The sequence below is a fragment of the Diabrotica undecimpunctata genome, chromosome 8 (genome assembly GCF_040954645.1).
Source record: "Diabrotica undecimpunctata isolate CICGRU chromosome 8, icDiaUnde3, whole genome shotgun sequence".
Lineage (NCBI taxonomy): Eukaryota > Metazoa > Arthropoda > Insecta > Coleoptera > Chrysomelidae > Diabrotica > Diabrotica undecimpunctata.
The window spans coordinates 44,691,080-44,710,294 of record NC_092810.1 but is presented as its reverse complement, the minus strand read 5'-3'; the positions used below and the strand labels follow the sequence as shown (position 1 = coordinate 44,710,294).

At 33.1% G+C, this 19,215-nt stretch overlaps 1 protein-coding gene across 1 annotated transcript in view; it reads left to right on the top strand.

The window, feature by feature from the left end:
• LOC140448794 (uncharacterized) overlaps positions 1 to 19,215 on the top strand; it is an 853,042-nt gene that overhangs the window by 426,627 nt on the left and 407,200 nt on the right. Inside the window, exon 4 of the mRNA XM_072541909.1 lies at positions 6,187 to 6,489. Within this exon, the coding sequence (XP_072398010.1) occupies positions 6,411 to 6,489 (79 nt within the window). The 5' untranslated portion in view covers positions 6,187 to 6,410. The remainder of the gene's footprint in view (positions 1 to 6,186; positions 6,490 to 19,215) is intronic.

Sequence of the window (19,215 nt, the reverse complement as noted above, 5' to 3'; positions counted from 1 at the left end):
ATCCACCCCTTATTCTTTGTTGTTGTTTTTGTAAGATGTTTCTTTCCTGCTGTTTGTATAGCTGTATTTATGTACTTTAATTTTTGATTAACGTTGTTTGTATCGTTAATTGGTTGCTGCACTGAACGGAGGTTTTCATTTATTTCTTCTCCTGTTTCTTGTCGTATATTTTTGTTTCTAAGTTTATTTAAATCTAGTGCCTTTCTGTGTGGTCTTCTAATCTTTTTTGGTCTCGCCTCTATCACAGTAACTACCGGGTTATGACTGAGCCTATATCAGCTCCTGGGTACGTCTTAGTACATTTAACAGCATTATGATACCTCCTTGCTATCATAATGTAGTCTATTTGATTTCCCACTATTTTTTCTTTGGTATGTTGTGGAGATGTCCATGTATATGACCGTCGAGGAGGTAATTTGAAAAAGGTATTTGTTATTACGAAGTCTTCACTTTGGCAAAATTGAATCAATCGATCTCCTCTGTCATTTCTGTTTCCAAGCCCATATTTTCCTACTTGTTCTCCTACCTTACCTTGACCCACCTTGGCATTAAGATCGCCCATTAATATGTTAATGTATGGAAAGACTGAGTTAATAAGTGAAGACAAACAACCTGCAACAAAAAGGTTCAGACCTGACAGAGAAGTCGAATAAATGTTCCAAATTTTAACTTTTAAACCACTGTATGTAAAGAAAATAAAAAAAGTAAAGTTCAATAAACATTTCAAAATTTAATAAGGCAAGTGATGAAAAAATCGACTTATTTTATCAAAGCAGTAAGGCAGATTAGATTAATATTTTATATCATATTTGTAAGAAAAAAAGAATAAAAATCAATATTGTTAATTATAAAAATACAAACAATTATAATTAATATAAGGAATATAATAATATAATGTGTAAAAAATTACCTGAAATTTAATTAGGGTGAATTTCAAATGGACTCAATTTTTCCGAGTTTTCGGCCAGTGAAAACTATGTAGTTATTTATATTTCGACGAGCTACCCCAGAATAAAAAAAAGAGGCGTGCAGCTGCAAAGGAAGCCGAGATAATGTAAATTTTTCCTACGTGTTGCAATTTGAAGTTCCGATGCCGAAAAAAAAAACGGAGCTGATACAGATATCCTCTCCACTTTCCTATGTCGATCTTTCGAAAGTACCGTCGTTTCGAAAAATTAGTTAAATTTTATAGCTACAAGTTTCAATATAAAGTTTAGATTTTCATGCAAAATTTGTGCAAAATTTTACTTCTTAATTTTTATAAACAATGGAGATATGATTTTTTAAAAAATAGTCACTAACTTCGTTCCTATTGGTCATAGAAGATTTTTTATTTTTTAATGTGAGCTTTTTTACCAGCTATCCAATGGTTGTACGTACAAGTCTGTAGCTTGAAAAATATAGAAGTTATTACAATTGTTTATAAGTAAAAAACATACCCCTTTTTCAAACGTTTATTTTGTACATAATTTCAATAAAAACTCAATATGCATGAGATAGTCTAAGTCTTAAGGAATCCTATGAAATTTGCTGAATGTGTCTAGCATCATGCATATGGCAAGCTCAATAGTTTAAATAATTAGCCTCACTGAAAAACAAATTAAATAACTTATAAAATATTTGACTGATCGGAGGGAAATTTCGCACAAATATAAAAGATGGTAATTCCTTGACGTTTAAATGTATTAATAGCATTTTGTTTTGTTAATAAAAAAATTAATAAAATTTATAAATTAGTGCAAAAAAACTGCTTTTTTGCAAATATCTCCTTAAATTATTTATCAATTTTAATTAAAAAAACGGGAAAATAAAGATATTCTTGACGTAAAAAAAATGACAAATATTGTTTATTTAAAATATAAGGGAAAAAATTTATAGACAAAAAATCAAATTGTGACTATAAATTATTGCTTAAAAAAACGCAAGGTAAAACTAGGAGTATCTTTTCATCTATTCATCATCTAGTATCCCCCACCTATGTCTTAAAAGCTTCAGATATCTGCGAAACATTTTTCCACCTTTTTTTTTAACCAGACTGGTCTAATGATGCAAGTCTGTGATACATGTGTGATCAATTCACACAACGGTTTAATAAACGTTTTCCAAGTAATGCTGTAATTATAAAGATTATTAAAAAGTTTAGAAGTACGGGTAATGTATTGTGCAAACCAAAAGAAAACTCGAGTCGTCCCAGTACAGTTAACAAAAACAATAATCATGAACGTGTTTTTGACTGAATCTTGGTGGAAAATTCGAAAGCCAGCCAGTTAAGGACAGTATTGCATCTTGGCTTAAAAAGAACTTCCGTTTAAAGAATCCTGAAGGAGCTGTGTGCGTTTTCATATGTGATTCAGGTACATAAACAATTACATCCTAGGGATTATCGCAGTAGAGTAAAATATTGCGCAAAAGTAGGGTTTTCAGACAATTTTATTTGTCGTGCCATGTAAATCGTCGCATAAATCGATTTCTGGGCTTTGCCAGACCAGATAAAGTGCAAGAAGTTCCTTTACATGTGCCATGTACCAGTGCGAAAGTGAGTGTCTGGTGTGTAGTTTCGGGACAGGAAATAATTAATCCGTACTTTAATAACAAAACTACATACAAATTTTAACACGTTTTATCTTTGATCTACGTTCATTCTGTCGTGCACGTAATTTTGCATTTCGAGACCAATTTTTCCAGCAGGACGGGGCAACTTGTCATACTACTATCGCAATTTGTCAATTTATTTAGGGACATCTTTTTTTAAGCATATTCATTTCACGATCTACTGACTTTGTTTTCCTTTACATTATCCAGACCTCAAGTTTCCAGACGCATATATTTGGGGAATGGTTAAATCTGCCGTTTTTAAAAGGGCACCACACACCATTGATGAATTAAAGGATGCCGTTAGAGCCTTCTTCGCGAACCTGGGACAACCATTATTACATAACATGACGAGAAACTTGGTACATCGGTATACAGTCCGTCGTGAGCGAGGGGAAGTACATTTAGAACATGTAATAAAGTCTCAATAATATGCATTTCTTAAAACAACAAAATAATTACAAGTACAGTACTGTTTGTTTTGTACTGTATTATTAAATATTATTTGCACAATTTTATTTATTAACTACACAAAGTTATCAGTTGTTGCTGAAATTAACGCTTTTGACTTTATATCCATACAACTTATCTATTACATACTGACTTAATTAACTGAATAACTTTTTCACTTTTTATACAATCATATATCAAATTTTATTTTAACGTCCCACTAAATTCACTATAAATATAAAGGACCTATTAACACAACTACTCTATTATATGTTTAGGGAGGACAGTCTGATAAAGTACTGCATGTTGTACTTACAAATATGTTGGAAATTTATTTCTTAACATTATCTTATTTTAACTGAATACAGTTGAGGAAACAACACTTTAACTTCTTTATTTTACTTCTTTACTTATATTTCTGGCCAGAGAGGGACTTTTCAAGTTTGGAAATAAAAAGAAGCCGCACGGGGTCAAATCTGGAGAATACGGTGGATGGGGCAGCAGTTTGTAGTCAAATTCGATCAATTAGGCCGTAACGATGGCGGAGTTGTGAGCCGGTGTGACTATGGTGAAAAAGCACTCTTTTCTTAGCCCTGTAACAGTTTTCCCCTTATTTAAGAAGTCATTGTAGATCACATCTAGTGAATATCAAAAAGCGGTGGCCATCAGCTTGATGGCCGATGAGACAGACTTGGCCTACGTACTTTGAATAGTTTGTAAACAGCGTCAAATACTACTCAAGTATAGTCTTACGAGTGCGCTATTTAGACACGATACTACTACACGATTTACGTGTACTACACGTTTAGTACACGATAGATTATTTTACTTGATAGTGGTGCTATCTGGTGGTGAGGTTAAGTATTAACGTGGATATTTTCAAGATTTTTATTTGAATATTTAATACTTTATTTATACTCTAGTCTTCAGAGACAAAAATGCCATTAAACCTCTAGAAATTATACGAATAAGCTGAGTTTTGCTGAGAATTATTTATTTTAGAACCCGAAAAACTATGCAAACAAGTTTACCACTTTAATTTCCGGTTTCCCTCTAAAACCGAGTCTTGTAAGATGAAAAACGGAAAAAGTCGATTTAATAAGAATCTGAGCACAGTAGAAAAAAATGGTTTAAATATAAAATGTAGCTAAAACAATTTTTATCAAAAGTATTTGCATTTTTTATGTAGAATAAAACGTTCTCTCAGCTTGAAGCGATTTTAAATGTCAGTAAAGAGGGCGAAACCAATTTTAAATAAAAATTGTATCAACTCGACTGAAAAAATTCGATATTTTTTGATCAGAGTGTCTTATCGACAAAAATCAATATTCGTAACAAAGGTAAAGAGTAAAACTTACGTATGCAATTTTTGCGTTTTTCCGTACAGCCAGTTTCTATAAACGTATTAAATAAAGATTTTTGCCATTTTTCTACGATTCTCATGAAATCAATAAAATCTGTAACTTTTTTTAACCCGTCCCTTTGGAATTTTTATTGTTGGAGCCCAATCTTTAAAACCTATGACATACATGTTCAGTTTTGAGTTTTGGTAACAAATGTGAGGTTTTTGAATTATACCTAAAAAGACTGAATTTTAACTTTCACATTACAAATGATCTAAAACGTTTAAAACTGATTCTCTACACAACTTCAGCTACAAATTCCATGTAATACCGTCTTCGTTGAAGCATTTCTCATGACTTGCGATCGTTTGTAACCTGAAACTTTAAATTCAGCGTTTTTTAGGCATTTTTTAAATGCTTCATATTTATACGTGATGATGAGGATCTTAAAAAATGGCAACAATTACTTTTATTTATTTAACATATTTATATAGACTGACTTCATGTGCGGAAAAATACAAAAAATTGCATACGAAAGATGCACTCTTCCATTTAAATCTCATTTAATTTTCTGTGGAATAGTCACTCTGATTTGACACAAATATTTGATAAATTTTATTTAAAATTGATTTCGCGGAAAGAACTGACATTCAAAATCGTCAGTCGCTTTAAGCGTTGTTTTCGAAAGAACGGTTTAATATACAAAAAAGTGCTGATAAATATTTTTGTTTAAGCTTTAGCATTACATCAGCTACATTTTTTATTTGACACGTTTTTTACGGCATACAGATTTTTGGTAAATTGCTTCTTTGCTTTTTTTTGGTCAAAAAATTGGTATTCTCACCAAAATTCTGCTTGTTCATCTCATTTTTAGAAGTCAAATCTATGACGACTGGACTAATAATTATTCTGTTTAATATTTAATATTGTAAGAACGCTTTTATATTTTTCCCATAGAACTTGATACTCTAACAACGTACTTTTTAATTGCGACTTTGTCGGCGACACTGTTCCACTAAATGTAAAATTTCGAGTTGCATTAAAACAGGGAATTGTGTTCGACAATATTATTAGCCCCGTAACGAGCTCTTACAGCACTCAAAGTATTATATTTCCCGTTGATTGGATAAAAAGCAAACTCTTGGTTAGCGTTCAGACCGAAATTAAATTTGCCAGTCACGAGCCACGGCTCCTGGAAATTTTAAACTTTGAATGGATCCATAAATTATCATCCCAAATCCAGAAACTGGTTCGGCGATATCAAGAGACTGATCTTTATCTATAAATGGGTCTTCGCGGTATAAAAGTAAATCATCAAGTGCCGTATATTCGGAGGGTAGGACTAGGTGACGGATAAAAATTTTTATAACTTGAAATATTCATTGTGTTCTATTTTAATATAAACAATAATCTGAACTTTCTCCAATTAAGATTTATAATTAATTTGGAATTTAAGTAATCTGAAGTTGAGTGAAAATTAATGCTAATTTAACAAGACTTATAAAAAAGAAATTTCAGATCCGACAATATCAATATCACGACAATACTAAATAAGGAATGAAGAAAGGCTTCGACCCGCTTATATAATTTAAATTTAAAACAAATATTGAAATTAGTATAACACTTCTAAACTAAAAAAACAGTCTGTGATCAATGAATCACTATATCTAAAGATTGCTGTACATCGGTGAAAACTGAATCTTATACTTAAATAAAAAAGTTACTAGCTGGAAACTTTCCACCCTCACTTATTTTCATTAAAAAGACTACACAGTAAAGTAATTCGAACTTTATTTTTCAGGAACCCATCGACCTCTGCACCAAATACCTACATCGCATCCAGCAGAGAGAATTTCCAAGAAAAACCTATAAATAAACAAACCAGCGGCAGTTCGTTGGTAAAGTGAATATTTTATTAAATAGGTTGCACTTGGACCGACACAGGTCCATTTTTAATAATGCAGTGACTTGGAATTCCAGACTTTTCGGTGCGGAAGGCTCTTTTGTAGAAAAAGCTGTTTACGGATGGACGCGGGGTCTCCGCATAAAATAAGGGAAAACATGCAGGGGTGCTTTTCGGTGGTTGCGGTCCTCTTACATTTGGGTAAGTTTTTTTTATTAATTTTTTAATTTATAATGTCTGTAATACCAAATCGGATTAATCAATGGCTATAAATATAAAGTAATATAAATAAAGTTAAGTTATAAATATTGGGGAAATCTGCAACAAAAATGTCAATGTCAATGTGTATCAATTGTACGGCCTAACGTTTTCGTAAATGTTTAATCACTCTTTAGGACTGAAATTAAGAAAATATCAAATAACCATAATATTATCACTATCATCAACTTGTATGTTTCCACTTCTGGACATAGGTCTCCCTCAGCTCTTTCCATCTGTCCCTGTATTGTGAAGCTTGCATCCAGTTATTGCTTACATGCTTTAGGTCGTCAGTCCATCTAGTTGGTGGCCGTCCTCTGCTCCGTAGTCGTAGTGCTTCTCGTCTTGATCTAGACCCGACAATACGTTTTGTCCATCGGTTGTCTAATAATCTAACGATATGTCCTGCCCAATTTTATTTTAGCAATGAGATTTTTTATATTTATATTTAATACCATGCTCTCTTAGATCTGCCTTTTTACAAGTATGTTTTAAAAGCAGCGTGAATGAATTTGGGCACCCATTTTGGAGCCATTTTCAAGAGAGATACAGTTCCGTTCGAGTTCGGGGTCTCAATCTGCCTTCTCCCCTCACTCGCGACGTACCAGTATTAGTTGTATAAATACAAAAACCGTTAAAAGGCACTGACGTCCCAATCTGCCTACTCTTCAGTGTATAGTGACGACACTGACGTGGTCTGAGATGACGTAGCATGAGCGGTGTGGGTTGAGGTGGGGGGCACTGAAGTACCGGTCGCCATGTTGCCAGTAGTGGTTTAGCGTCATCGCGCGTATTTAAGCTGTTAGGCCGTTTTTCAACTTCGATGGCTTCATGAATGATTCTTGGTTTTAAGGAGCGGATAGGAGATGGGAGCGATGGTTTTTGATTTTTCGAAATCTATTTTGTGGCCTGTCTGAATATGATGTTGGGCTAGGGCTGAAGTAGTATCGGAATGTTTGACTGAGAGAGAATGTTCGTAAATACGGTTATGGATTCGTCGGTTTGTATGTCCTATGTATGAACGTAGGCAACTGGAACAAGGTATTTCGTATACACCATGGTGTTCATTGGGGATTTGGTCTTTTACGGATCTAATGAGATTGGACAACTTGGAGTGAGTAGTGAAGATGGTTTTGATGTTTAAAGGGATAAGAGTTCTACCGATCTTGTCAGTAACACCTTTAATAAAAGGTAGAAAGATTTTGGGTTGATCCGGTAGCAAAGTCTCTTTTTTGGATGGAATGGGGTTTAGATGTTTTTGAATGCTTCTATTGATTTGATTTTTGTTGTAGCCGTTTTATAAGAGTGTTTGCCTTATTGAATTGATTTCGGATGACCTGCGATTGTTGGTGCTGTCTTATGGATCGGGAAATAAGAGTGTTGCATAATTGAGTTGGGCGGGGGGTGATTATGTGACTGAGCATTGAGATAACGGTTTGTATGAGTGGGTTTGCGGAACATGGAATGGGAAAAACTGTGAGGTGGACTTATTTTCCTTGTCCGTTGGCATTTTATTTTTAATTTTTCCCTGTTTTTTGTTTAATCCAGTAGACAAATACATCCTGTTCAGCCAGTGAAGGTAGGTTTGTGGCAGAGTATGTCGATGGCGGCATTGTTTATAAGTTTTTTAGTTTATTGAAATAATTTCGCTCTTCATGTTTTTCGGACGTATAATCTTGATAGTTTATAAATAGTTTATTTTCTCGGACATAGCTTGATTTTCCAGGTTCTTCTCAGAAAATTTTAAAATTTTTTTTAAATCTTAAGATCTTCTTACTGACTTGTTAAATCAGTGATATAAATAAACCTGTGCTTTTTAAATCCCTTTTACTAACTTAATTTTGATCGGGCATTTATCCGTGCTACTCATACATCATATATATTTTTCAGAAATGTTGACTTTTAATTTGGTTGTTATTTTATAAATCGGTAAATTTACTCAGAGTTTTTATAACTCCGTGAAAATTTATCAATTTTTTTATATCAATAAAGTTATCTCTTCGAAAGGACAGATATTAATTAGTCCATACCTTTGTCATCCCCATAAAGAAAAACACAAATATCGTATACCTTCCTAATTAAATGAAGACTGACGAAGCCAACTTCCCTGACGTTGATTAAGTTTGCTACAAAAATTCATGAGGCTACTGCCTCCCTCTAACTACGAACGAATTACAAGAGATGTTTACAGAATATGCGATCTTTCTTCAGCAGGTCATAAATATTCAATGGAGCTGGCACAATTAGGTAGTTTGATGTTTGAATTTTTTGTACCCCACATTAATTAAGCATCATTAAGAGAAGCGAATCTGTAATCGATCATCGTAATATTCTGCGTTTTTTTTGTAAAAGATAATTTGCGGTATTTTTTAAATATTAAACGTAACTTGTTTTGTTTAAGATGTTGAAAGCCTTAGAGAATTTGCGTTAATTGTTCACTTTCGTATTAAGAACAAGCTGTCAATTGTAAAATCAAAATTTACTTAAATTGATTTAATAATAATAGCAGATTATAGGTTTCCATATAATGTTTTACAAACGTTGCTCCTATTTTTATGTGAAGTATCTAATGTTCTTTTAGTAAAGATTTTAAATTTTTATCCTGATTGTGTTTTATGAGCTTGGAGTCATCTTAATTTTTATGAATTTTATCCTTATAGAGAAGGAAGAACTTATATAAAATCGATGCAACCTATTAGAGCAATCGGAGCAATTTAGCGGAGATCATTTTTTTTACTACTGTAAAAACATTTTGACATTTTTTGTCCCACAAAATCAACTATGGTTTACGGTCCTTAATCGAAATAAAATAGGCTTATTGTGCTAAACAAAACTTTATTAATAAACAATTATAGTTAATTAAACAAAAATTTTTGTTGCTAATGCAAATTTAATCTTATTAACAAACATAAAAGGTATTTTCCCCAAAAGAGCCTAGGAACAAATACTTACAAAATTTAATTTAGTTCATAACTGGGACAGTAATAAAAAGAATTGGGTTTTGCAAATATGTTTTTGACATATACAACATGAAATATTAGTCTTGTTATCATTTTTCGAGCAAAATTTACAGCGTACTCGTTTAGCAGGCGGAGTTGGATTGTCCATAAACGGTTCACTAGAATTTCCATCTTCTCTACTCGCTTCTGTTCGTGTTCTTATTACCAGTTCTCGTGAGACTTTAGTTCTTGGTAAATTTTATACTGAAAGGAATAAGTGGTTTCACCAGTGTTTTTTTTTAATTCCTCAAGAAAAATTCGCTGTTTTGTAAGTTTGTTGGTGTTCCATTGGGGATTTATTGATGTCCATAAAACGTATGCGTTGCAGGCAGAAATGTCCAGCATATTATAAAAACAATCATAGGTCAGCGATTTGTCTTCCTCTTACATATATATGTACCAACAAGCTGATCTAGAGTATCCACTGCTCCCTTACTGGAATTGCAATCTAAAATAGTACTCATTAGAATAACCTTTTTATTCTTTTTAGGAATATAGTGAACAACAGTGGTATTTTGCGTGAAATAAAAACACGAACTATGAACTTCTTTATTCCCAATTTGTGCTGAAAGCTCTGGCTTATTTTTCTTCCAGTTTTCAGCATTGTATTTTTTCTTTTTAGAAAAAGTTGTCCTAAATTGTATGATGTAAAAAAGTTATCACAAGTAATATTGTGGTCTTTAGAGCATACGAACTTTTACTATCACATAAAGCCAAAATTTTTATGCTATATTTCGCTTGTTTGGTTGGAATGTACTGTTTGAAGAGACAGCGGCCTCTAAAGGTAACTAATTGCTCCTCGACGGTAACATTTTTATCAGGGTTAACAAATTTTGGTAGATTTTCTACCCATTTTTTCCAAATTTTACGTTTCAATGTAGCAAGTTTACCATTACGTCTTCTATCCTGTCTAGTAGTCTTGTTATCAAAACGTATAACCTGCGAAATTTTAGTAAATACTTCCAGAGATATTGTTGCATAAAATACACTACGACTCGTTTCTTCATTCCATAAACTTTTAGTTGATTTGCCATAGGACCTAAAACTCCAGCTAACAATAAAAGACCAATGTATGATTGAAAACAAATTTTATTCAAGTCTTTCCAGTTGGTTTCAAAAACACGATGTCCTTCCCTGTTGGTCATATTTATAATTTGGTTTACTATGTCAGAAAAGGGTGCGTCAAATGAATTTTTGATATAAAAAATTCGTGCACCCTCTTTTGAAGGAAATGTTACAGAACAGTTACACTACTTGTATTGTTTTCTGTTTCTGATATGCACTCATCACTTCTGATACGTTCGCGAGCTCGCGAAGCTCATCTTCGGTTAGCGTTCTTCGATGCGACATTATCAACCTGCAGAAATAAACTGAAATTTGAAATGTAAATGAATGCGGTCCAACTCCTTCTACGTGACATGCCGTTCTAAATGACATAGTCCAGCTACACTATACATTTTTACAAGTTCTAGCTTGCAGAAACTTGTTTCTATTAATAGACGTACCTGACTGACAATCTATTAGAAAATATATAAAATACTGCCAACTAAACATAAGTACACAGGTAATTTTTAACGGTTTAAATACGTGGGTCATCTTGACCCGAAAGTACTATAGGTAACAATTTAATTTTGATAAAAAAAATCAGGAAGTTGATTTTTTATCTCGTATGCAATTGAAAGACCTCATATTAGGTAATAAAGTCATGAAACACCAAAACGTTACGCCGCGTAATAATTTGAAAATAAGAAATACAATATATTTTTTTATAGCTTCCATCTGTTCTTTGGTTTTAGGTATACCATTTTTATCAATTTTATAGCCACAGTACTCAATTTACTTTGCTAAAAATTGCCATTTGTCACGAATAACTCTAATATTGTAGATTGCAAGTCTGCTGAGAACTAATTCTAGTCTTTAATATTGTAACTCGTCAGATGCTGTAATTTTTATGTCGCCCAGGAAAATTGACACAAATGAGATGTCTTTAAAAATGTTTTCAATTTCCCTCTGCTTTATTTCACGTGCACTGGAAATCACATATATTGACTTGTACTTCTATATAACCCCCTGCGTGTACTAAATGTTAAGTACTTCTTATCTTCTGAGCGTACTTCCATTTGTAGGTATGTCTGTTGTAAGTTAAGCTTAGTAAACTTATCTTCACTAGTCATTATAGAAAATAAAGCTTTAATTGTAGGTAACTGGTATTTCTATACCACTAAATGCTTGTTAAGTGTATTTTTAAAATCTCCACAAATCCTTACTTGACCATTACTTTTAATAACTGGTAGGTAGTATAGATATAGCGTATTCAAAACTATCAAGTTTTTCTAAAATAACTTATTTTTCTAGCTTCGTAAGATCCACTTTTCGTAATATTGCAAAAGTGAAGTGTTTGATTTAACTTTTAATGCAGCTTGTAAACCTTAAACTTTTCATATACTTTCATGGAAAACTACTGCATATTTTGTAAGCAAATTTGTGAGTTTGTTATTTGTAACTTCAGATCATTCTGATATTATCGCACATTATATCGAATTGACGTATCAATTCAAGTTTCATTTTTGAATTTTTGTAATATATAACTAACTTTAAATTTGTATTTTGTAATTTTAAATTGGTAAAATCTGTTTTAAAATTAATGAAATTTAATAATGTAACAGATGCACCTGAATCTATCTTAAAGCATAGTCAACCTTTTAGATTGAAGTCAACCTTGTTGACTTCAATCAAAATTGTAAATTTTTTTCTGTAGATGCATGATCAGAACGAATGTTGAAAATTTCTTCCACATGATTTACCTGAGTTGAACTTTTACTTTTCATACATACTTTGTAAAGATCTGCATCTAAAACAAAATATATTTCTAGTTTGGTCATTATGGATATCATTTCTTTTTCCATTTGTAGGTTGTATTTGTTCTTGTTTATTATTGACACTAGAAACTTTTTTGATATTAGAATTAGTATTTGCTGTCTGTAATTAAGCTGCATCTCTGATTAATGTTTCTATGCTGATGGCAACTTCTAGTGCTTTCTTAATTGTAATGTCCTTGTATTCCAGAAGTCTGCTTTGAATATTTTGGTTCCTCAAACCAAATACGAATTGATTGCTATGTTTAAATAATCCCCAAATTTTAAAGTTGTAGGTTATCTACGTAAAGCTGTAATATATTCATTGGCACTTTCCCCTTCATGTAGATTTCTTTGTGAAAATAAAAAAATTTCCACTATTTATTCATGGTATTTACCAGTTCATCATAATGACTGGTCGTCTGATTTTGGGGATGAAATATTATCATAAAGAATGTCATATTTTTCTGGACCCATGTAGTGTAAAAGATATGTAGCCCTTTTGTCTTCTGGTACTGCAAGTACGTTGAAGGCACTCTGAAGTCGCTGTAGCCACCGGTCAAAATTTCTTAGATGTGCCGGAAGCTTTAATGATTGAAATTAAATGTGAACTAAATGGATTGTAGTCTTAACCATCTTTTAAATATAAATATATAGGTATATGTGAATTTGACACAATTACAATTATATATGTAGATTCGGATGTTGGTAAAGTTTCACTGTCGATAGCGATTGAGCCGTAAAGTTATGTTCTGTCTCCTTCCATTACCCATAATGTAACATCCTAAACGATTTTTATACTGTTTGTCCTTTTTGCTAGTGTTTATTATTTGTTTGTTAAGTGTACTTAAATGTTTGTGACATTCATTAATGTGCTGGGTAGCCAAATTTTTTTTACGAAATGCCCCTGAAGATGTTCTGAGAGCGAAAGTATTTGGGCAAGAGTTAATACAAGAACTGTGCTAGATATTTGCTTTTTATTTGTAAAATACTTAATATTTATATATTTTCTTGTAGATTCGATTCGTACTCATTGCCAAACTGTTGTGTGTGTACCATTTGCTTTTACGCTAAGCTGTTTTGCGAATTTACAAACAATACAAAATGTTTCCCTTGTGACCGATATCTTAAAGAAAATTTGTTTATCGTTGTTTTTTTTGTTTAAAATCCACTTTCTGTCGATAAAGAACACCACCGCGATCACGCCACCCTGTAAAAAGGTAGATATAAACCAATCAACTTTTCAAAACAATTTTCTTTCTGTACTCCCGTGCTTTCATGTTTCCTCCTTTGGGAGTAGTAAGAGAGTATATCGGGATCGATATCCCTTCATGTTTTTAAACATGTACTACATTAGAGAAGATGGATGAGAGCTCTTTTTGTTTCAGACGTGCGATTTGAAATTGCATTTTTTGCTCTTCCTCTAGGGCATCCTCGTCCCCGTCGGGGACGGAGTATCAATGACGCGTCGTATTTTTGCTAATGGTGTAACGGCTTTTGTAGTATTTGATGATGATGGAATTTTCTTGTCTACTGAATTACTTGAAGGAGGCTCTTACTGCACCGGAAAATCAACAATGAAGTTTTCAGTTTCAATTTTTTTTATCTTCTTTACTGTTTCATCGTTGTTTATATTTGATAAACACTTTTAAAAATACGATAAAAATATTTTTCCGCGTCCTATATTTAAAATACTTTTGCGTTATTCGATTTTTATGTATAAAATGCCTCTTTATTTCTAATGAAGCATATTTTTAACGTGATTTCATGATTTCTACAGAGTGTCGTAGTTAATTAGTTTCACCACAAATCAACAACTGAGATCACCTTAGAGCATGTAAAATATAAGTGTGTACTTAGTACAGGTTGAATATTGTGTAATTATGATTTATGTCAACGTCACATTTGTTTGTTTGTAAGTAAGAAAATGACAATGCAGATAAAAATGTAGCATGTTGATTATATTAAAAGAAGGTATCTATCATTAATGAGTTTATTTGTCATTTCTTGAGGAAGTTGTTTTGCAGAACTATTTAGAGCGGCAGTCAATAGGGTCTGCATAGTCATGATGATTTCCAACCTTCTATAGAAGATGAAACTTAACCCTGTATTGCCCCTCGTAACTCTTAAGTTACATATTGAATAAGAGTCATAAAATACTTTCTAAACCGGATATTTCCGTAAATTTTCATTGTTTCTTCAAGGTTACAGACAGCTGTCTCCCACAAAACATTCCAATCATACACAAGGTCATATTTTATGCATAGGTTCTAGAAGTTGTCGTGTGTTGTCGTTAGTACTGTTGCATTGTTGTAATAGGTGACGTGGTCAAAATTTCAAGTACTTTCTATACTAGCTGACGAAATAAAAAAAAATAAAACTAGAAGTAAGTACATTCTGTTTCTTATCGTAGCAAATATATGCTCTATATGAACCTAAAGAGTTCATTAGTGGTACAGCCAAACCACTCTCTCAAATTACGCAACCATGACATTCTTCTACGGCCTGGATTCCGTTTTCCTTCTATTTTCCTTGCATTATATTTTGAAGTATTGCGTATTTATGTCCTCTCATTAGGTGACCCAAATATTCGAGTTTTCTTCGTTTGATCGTTGACAAAATTTCTGAGTCTTTTCCTATCATTTCTGAGTTTCAAAATGTGGTAGCACCACATCTCGAAACTTTCAATATTTTTTATATTGTTCTGCTTGAGAGTCCAGGCCTTTACTGCCTTCTCTGTTGCAGAAGAATTTCCTCATCTTTATGAAAGTGGCCCTGACAATTTCAAATATTATTGTGAAATTTTCAAATAAATAGTGGCCGGACCGAAAAGTCTGACTTTCACGCATAAGCTACCTCCAACATGAAGACTGGTAAAAACTGTGGTCAGATTCAGATTTTAGCGACGACTGTCTGACTTAACGCGGTGCAGACCGCTGGCTTTTCGCGCCTACAATGTAGCGTTGGCTAGGTAGTTAAGCCTGGAATTTACAAGAGAACAGGCTGCAGCTATTTGGCTACTTAGTGACAATTTTATGCTCAATTTGCTTTTCAGATAATATTTTTTCTCAAAAACGCGTCAACAATATTTATGTTAGAATCTTTTACTTTCTTGTCTTATATAAAAGGATTAACCTGGACCTTCGTTATTAATTACTTAATATCCAACATGAATCATACTTTAACCGAATACAAATCAATACTCATCGACGTGAAGTGCCTGAAATCAGAATGTAAGGTTCATCTGGAGTTAGACTACCAGCGTACAGGTTGTCAGCGCGCAGGTGCATTTTGGCTAGACCTACCTAAATACTAAGGATTATTTGCACACCGACTCGGAGACAATCGGCGTCGGCTGTCTCACTCCGAAACCAGCGTTAATCTTGGACGTACCAATGCCGGTGAACATCTAGAATATCTAGATATTTTTACAATATCTTCAGGACCAAGGTCGACTAAGTCTGAATAAAATAAGTACTTTGCGTAGAACCAGGGGTAATAATAGGCAGTTGAATCTAGCACCAGCCTTATTACCTTCTTTATATATTGCAAGCCCAAGAGATATCAGACTACCCTGCCAAAGCCGCTTACTATTCTTCTTCTTTTAATGGCGCTACAACCATTTGTGAGTCTTGGCCTGCTTAACAATGTTCTTCCATTCTATCCTGCCGGATACTTTCCTTCGCCACTGCCTGTCTTTCCATCTTTTACGGGGCCTTCACCTTGTTCTGTTTACTTCCATCTCTGGACTACTTTTACAGCTCGATTATCTGGCATTCTTTTTAGGTGACCAAGCCAGTTTAGTTTTTGTGACTTTACAAATCTAACAATATCTACGCTTTGCATTAGTTCATTTAGCTCGTGGTTCATTTTAATTTTCCACGAACCATCGTTACATTGGGTTGGTTCAAATATCTTCCTTAGTATTTTGCTCTCAAATATTCTCAGTTGATTTTCATTAGTGGTTGAGGGGGTCTACGTTTCACATCCATATGTGACCACTGGTCTAATTACTGTTTTGTAGATTCTAAGCTTAGACTCACGATTCAGTAACTTACGTTTCATTAAGTCTTTGGATGCATAAAAGCACTTATTATCGCTAAGAATCCGTGCTTGTATTTCTTGACTGATGTTGTTGTCATTTATTATTCAGACTAGGTAGGGAAAAGTGGGGGTTAAGTTGTAGGTATGGTTGTGTACCTTCAGATTCTCATGTTGATTCGATTTTGTGCACTCCATATATATATATATATATATATATATATATATATATATATATATATATATATATATATATATATATATATATATATATTTAGTTTTGCTTTTATTTATATATAGACCAAACGTGGCAGCTTCTCGTTTCAGTTCTATATCTTTTTCGCTTAATACAGCGGCTTATTATGGCAACATCATCCGCATATGCGCATATTTGCATTGATCTTGTATTAATGCAGCCGTTTATATCCAGTTTTCTAACAACAGCTTCCAAAGTTAGATTAAAAAGTGTTCATCTTGTCTTAAAAAAGCATCACCTTGTCTAACTCCATTTTCAATATCAAAGGCCTGCGTCATATCTCCATCTATTCTCATCATAGCTTTGGAACCCTCCAGAGTCATTCGTATAAGTTTAACCAATTTCTTGGGTATCCCTAACATAAATAATTGCTTTAACATCTTTTGTCGATCTGCTTTTGCTGCTTATTATTACAAATAAATAAATATTCTTTGATTTTTTACGTTCCATTTAGCTAACTTGATTAAGATTTTAACTTATTTTCAATTTGTAAACAAATACAACGCAACTAACAACTTCGATTAACGAACCCTGTACGACAGTAGAAACGAAACACCAAAAAGAATAATTTCCAATTTGAAAATTCCATCAGGTCTAACAATCAACTTATTTACCGCTAGAGCAACGGTGAAAAAGCTGTCACATGGACTGACCTGGAAACTACAATGGAAATTGCAAGTGTACTGTGGTTTTTTGATTGATTTTAATTACTTTTTTGAACTAAATTGTCAGTGAAAAATTCAATTACCCGAACGTCCAGCGGCCGTCACACATCGGACGGTCAGGACGCGGAGTTTATTACTTTTTGGACCGAGTTGATCATGACTTTCGAGGCAGTTATAGGCACAATTGTCCTTTCTCTTCTCTAATTTCTTCGTAGGCCGGTTACTCGATTTTGCTGTTCTCCAAAACTAAGTAAAATTTGTCAAATTGCACGAAATTTTTGTGGATGTAATTTTAGGGACCACATTTATATTTTAAATATTACAACCGAACAAAATATTGATTATAAAGCTGCTACCATACGAAGTGTTAAAAACGTAGGCACTAATTTACTTTATAATGCTTTAAATAACACTGAATTCTGATGAATTTTTTATTTTTTTAAAAGTAATTCATCTTTTTTGAATAGTAAAATTGGTTCGCTGGTAATAAAAAATGTGGTTATTTTATTTATAGATCATCAAACAGCCTTTGACAATATTAAATATGATCTATTGATAGAGAGGTTCAAGCTAATTGGTTTCTATGAAAAAGACATAACGTTGATCCAACAGCTGTAAAGGAAATAAAATAGATAGTTACGGTTTGATTTCGTTACAGCGTACCACCATTCGCTCATATGCATATTTTTGCCTCTTGATTTAATCAGAGCGAAATCATCAGTTGGTATATACAACTTTGTTGACAGCTGCTCTAAATATATGTATGGTGGTCATTCCTGCCCACTGTCTGATGTTCTTCAACCACGATGTCCTTGTGCGCCCTTGAGATCTTTTGCCTTCTATCTTGCCTTGTAAAATTAGTTGAATTAGTTGATACTTCCCATTGCGCATCACATGCCCAAAGTATTTCATCTTTCTGATTTTCACGATATGCATAATTTCCAGATCTTTATTTATACGTTGGATCACGATGTTGTTGTTGTAACATGATGGATATAGGAAAATGGTATACAAATTATAAATGACAATGCCAGTGCATTTTGGTGCATTTGTTATCTGTTTTACTTTTTAGACACATATTTGAGCTAAATCATGAAATTGATTTCCGCTTTATAATTTTGCTAGCTGTAATGGAATTAACCGGCAGAATGAAGTGTTACCAAAATTGTAGTAAGCATAATAAACAAAAGGAATGTATTTAAGTAAAGGAATGCGATAGGGTTGTATCCTTTCCGCACTGCTTTGATAACGTAAACATATACAGGAAACATTTTTCGACTTGCACAGAGAATAAAAAGATATCAGAAATATTTTGAAACGCTAAAAATACTTTACGATATTCTAACTACTATCATGTTACACAAAAGAATGGAGGTTCTAGTGGAATAAACTTTAAAATATTGTACTTTTACTGTGTTCGTCACATTTATGTTCTTATGAGATGATTCCTTGATGATTAACCTGGTGCTAAATCGAAATACTGTTGTTGATGGAAGGGATATTGTGCAGACTGTATCTGATAAGTACGTAGGACAAGAAACTCGGTTTGGCAGAGATAACGAGACATGTGAGTTCCCACGTCGCATAGGATTAGCCTGAGCAGAGTTTGGTAAATTAAAATATTAGTCCATTCGTCAGAGATTTGAATACTAAAAATTATACAAAAAAGCTGAATTTTGCCGAAAATATCAATTTTCGGATCCCAAAAAAAGATGCAAAAAAGTTTACCACTTTAACCAACGGGTTTCCTCCAAAAACCCCGCTCGTAGGGGGGGGGGGGGGGTAAAAACGTAAAAATATCGATTTACCAAGAATCTGTACGTCGTAGAAAAAAATATTTTAAAAATTGTAGT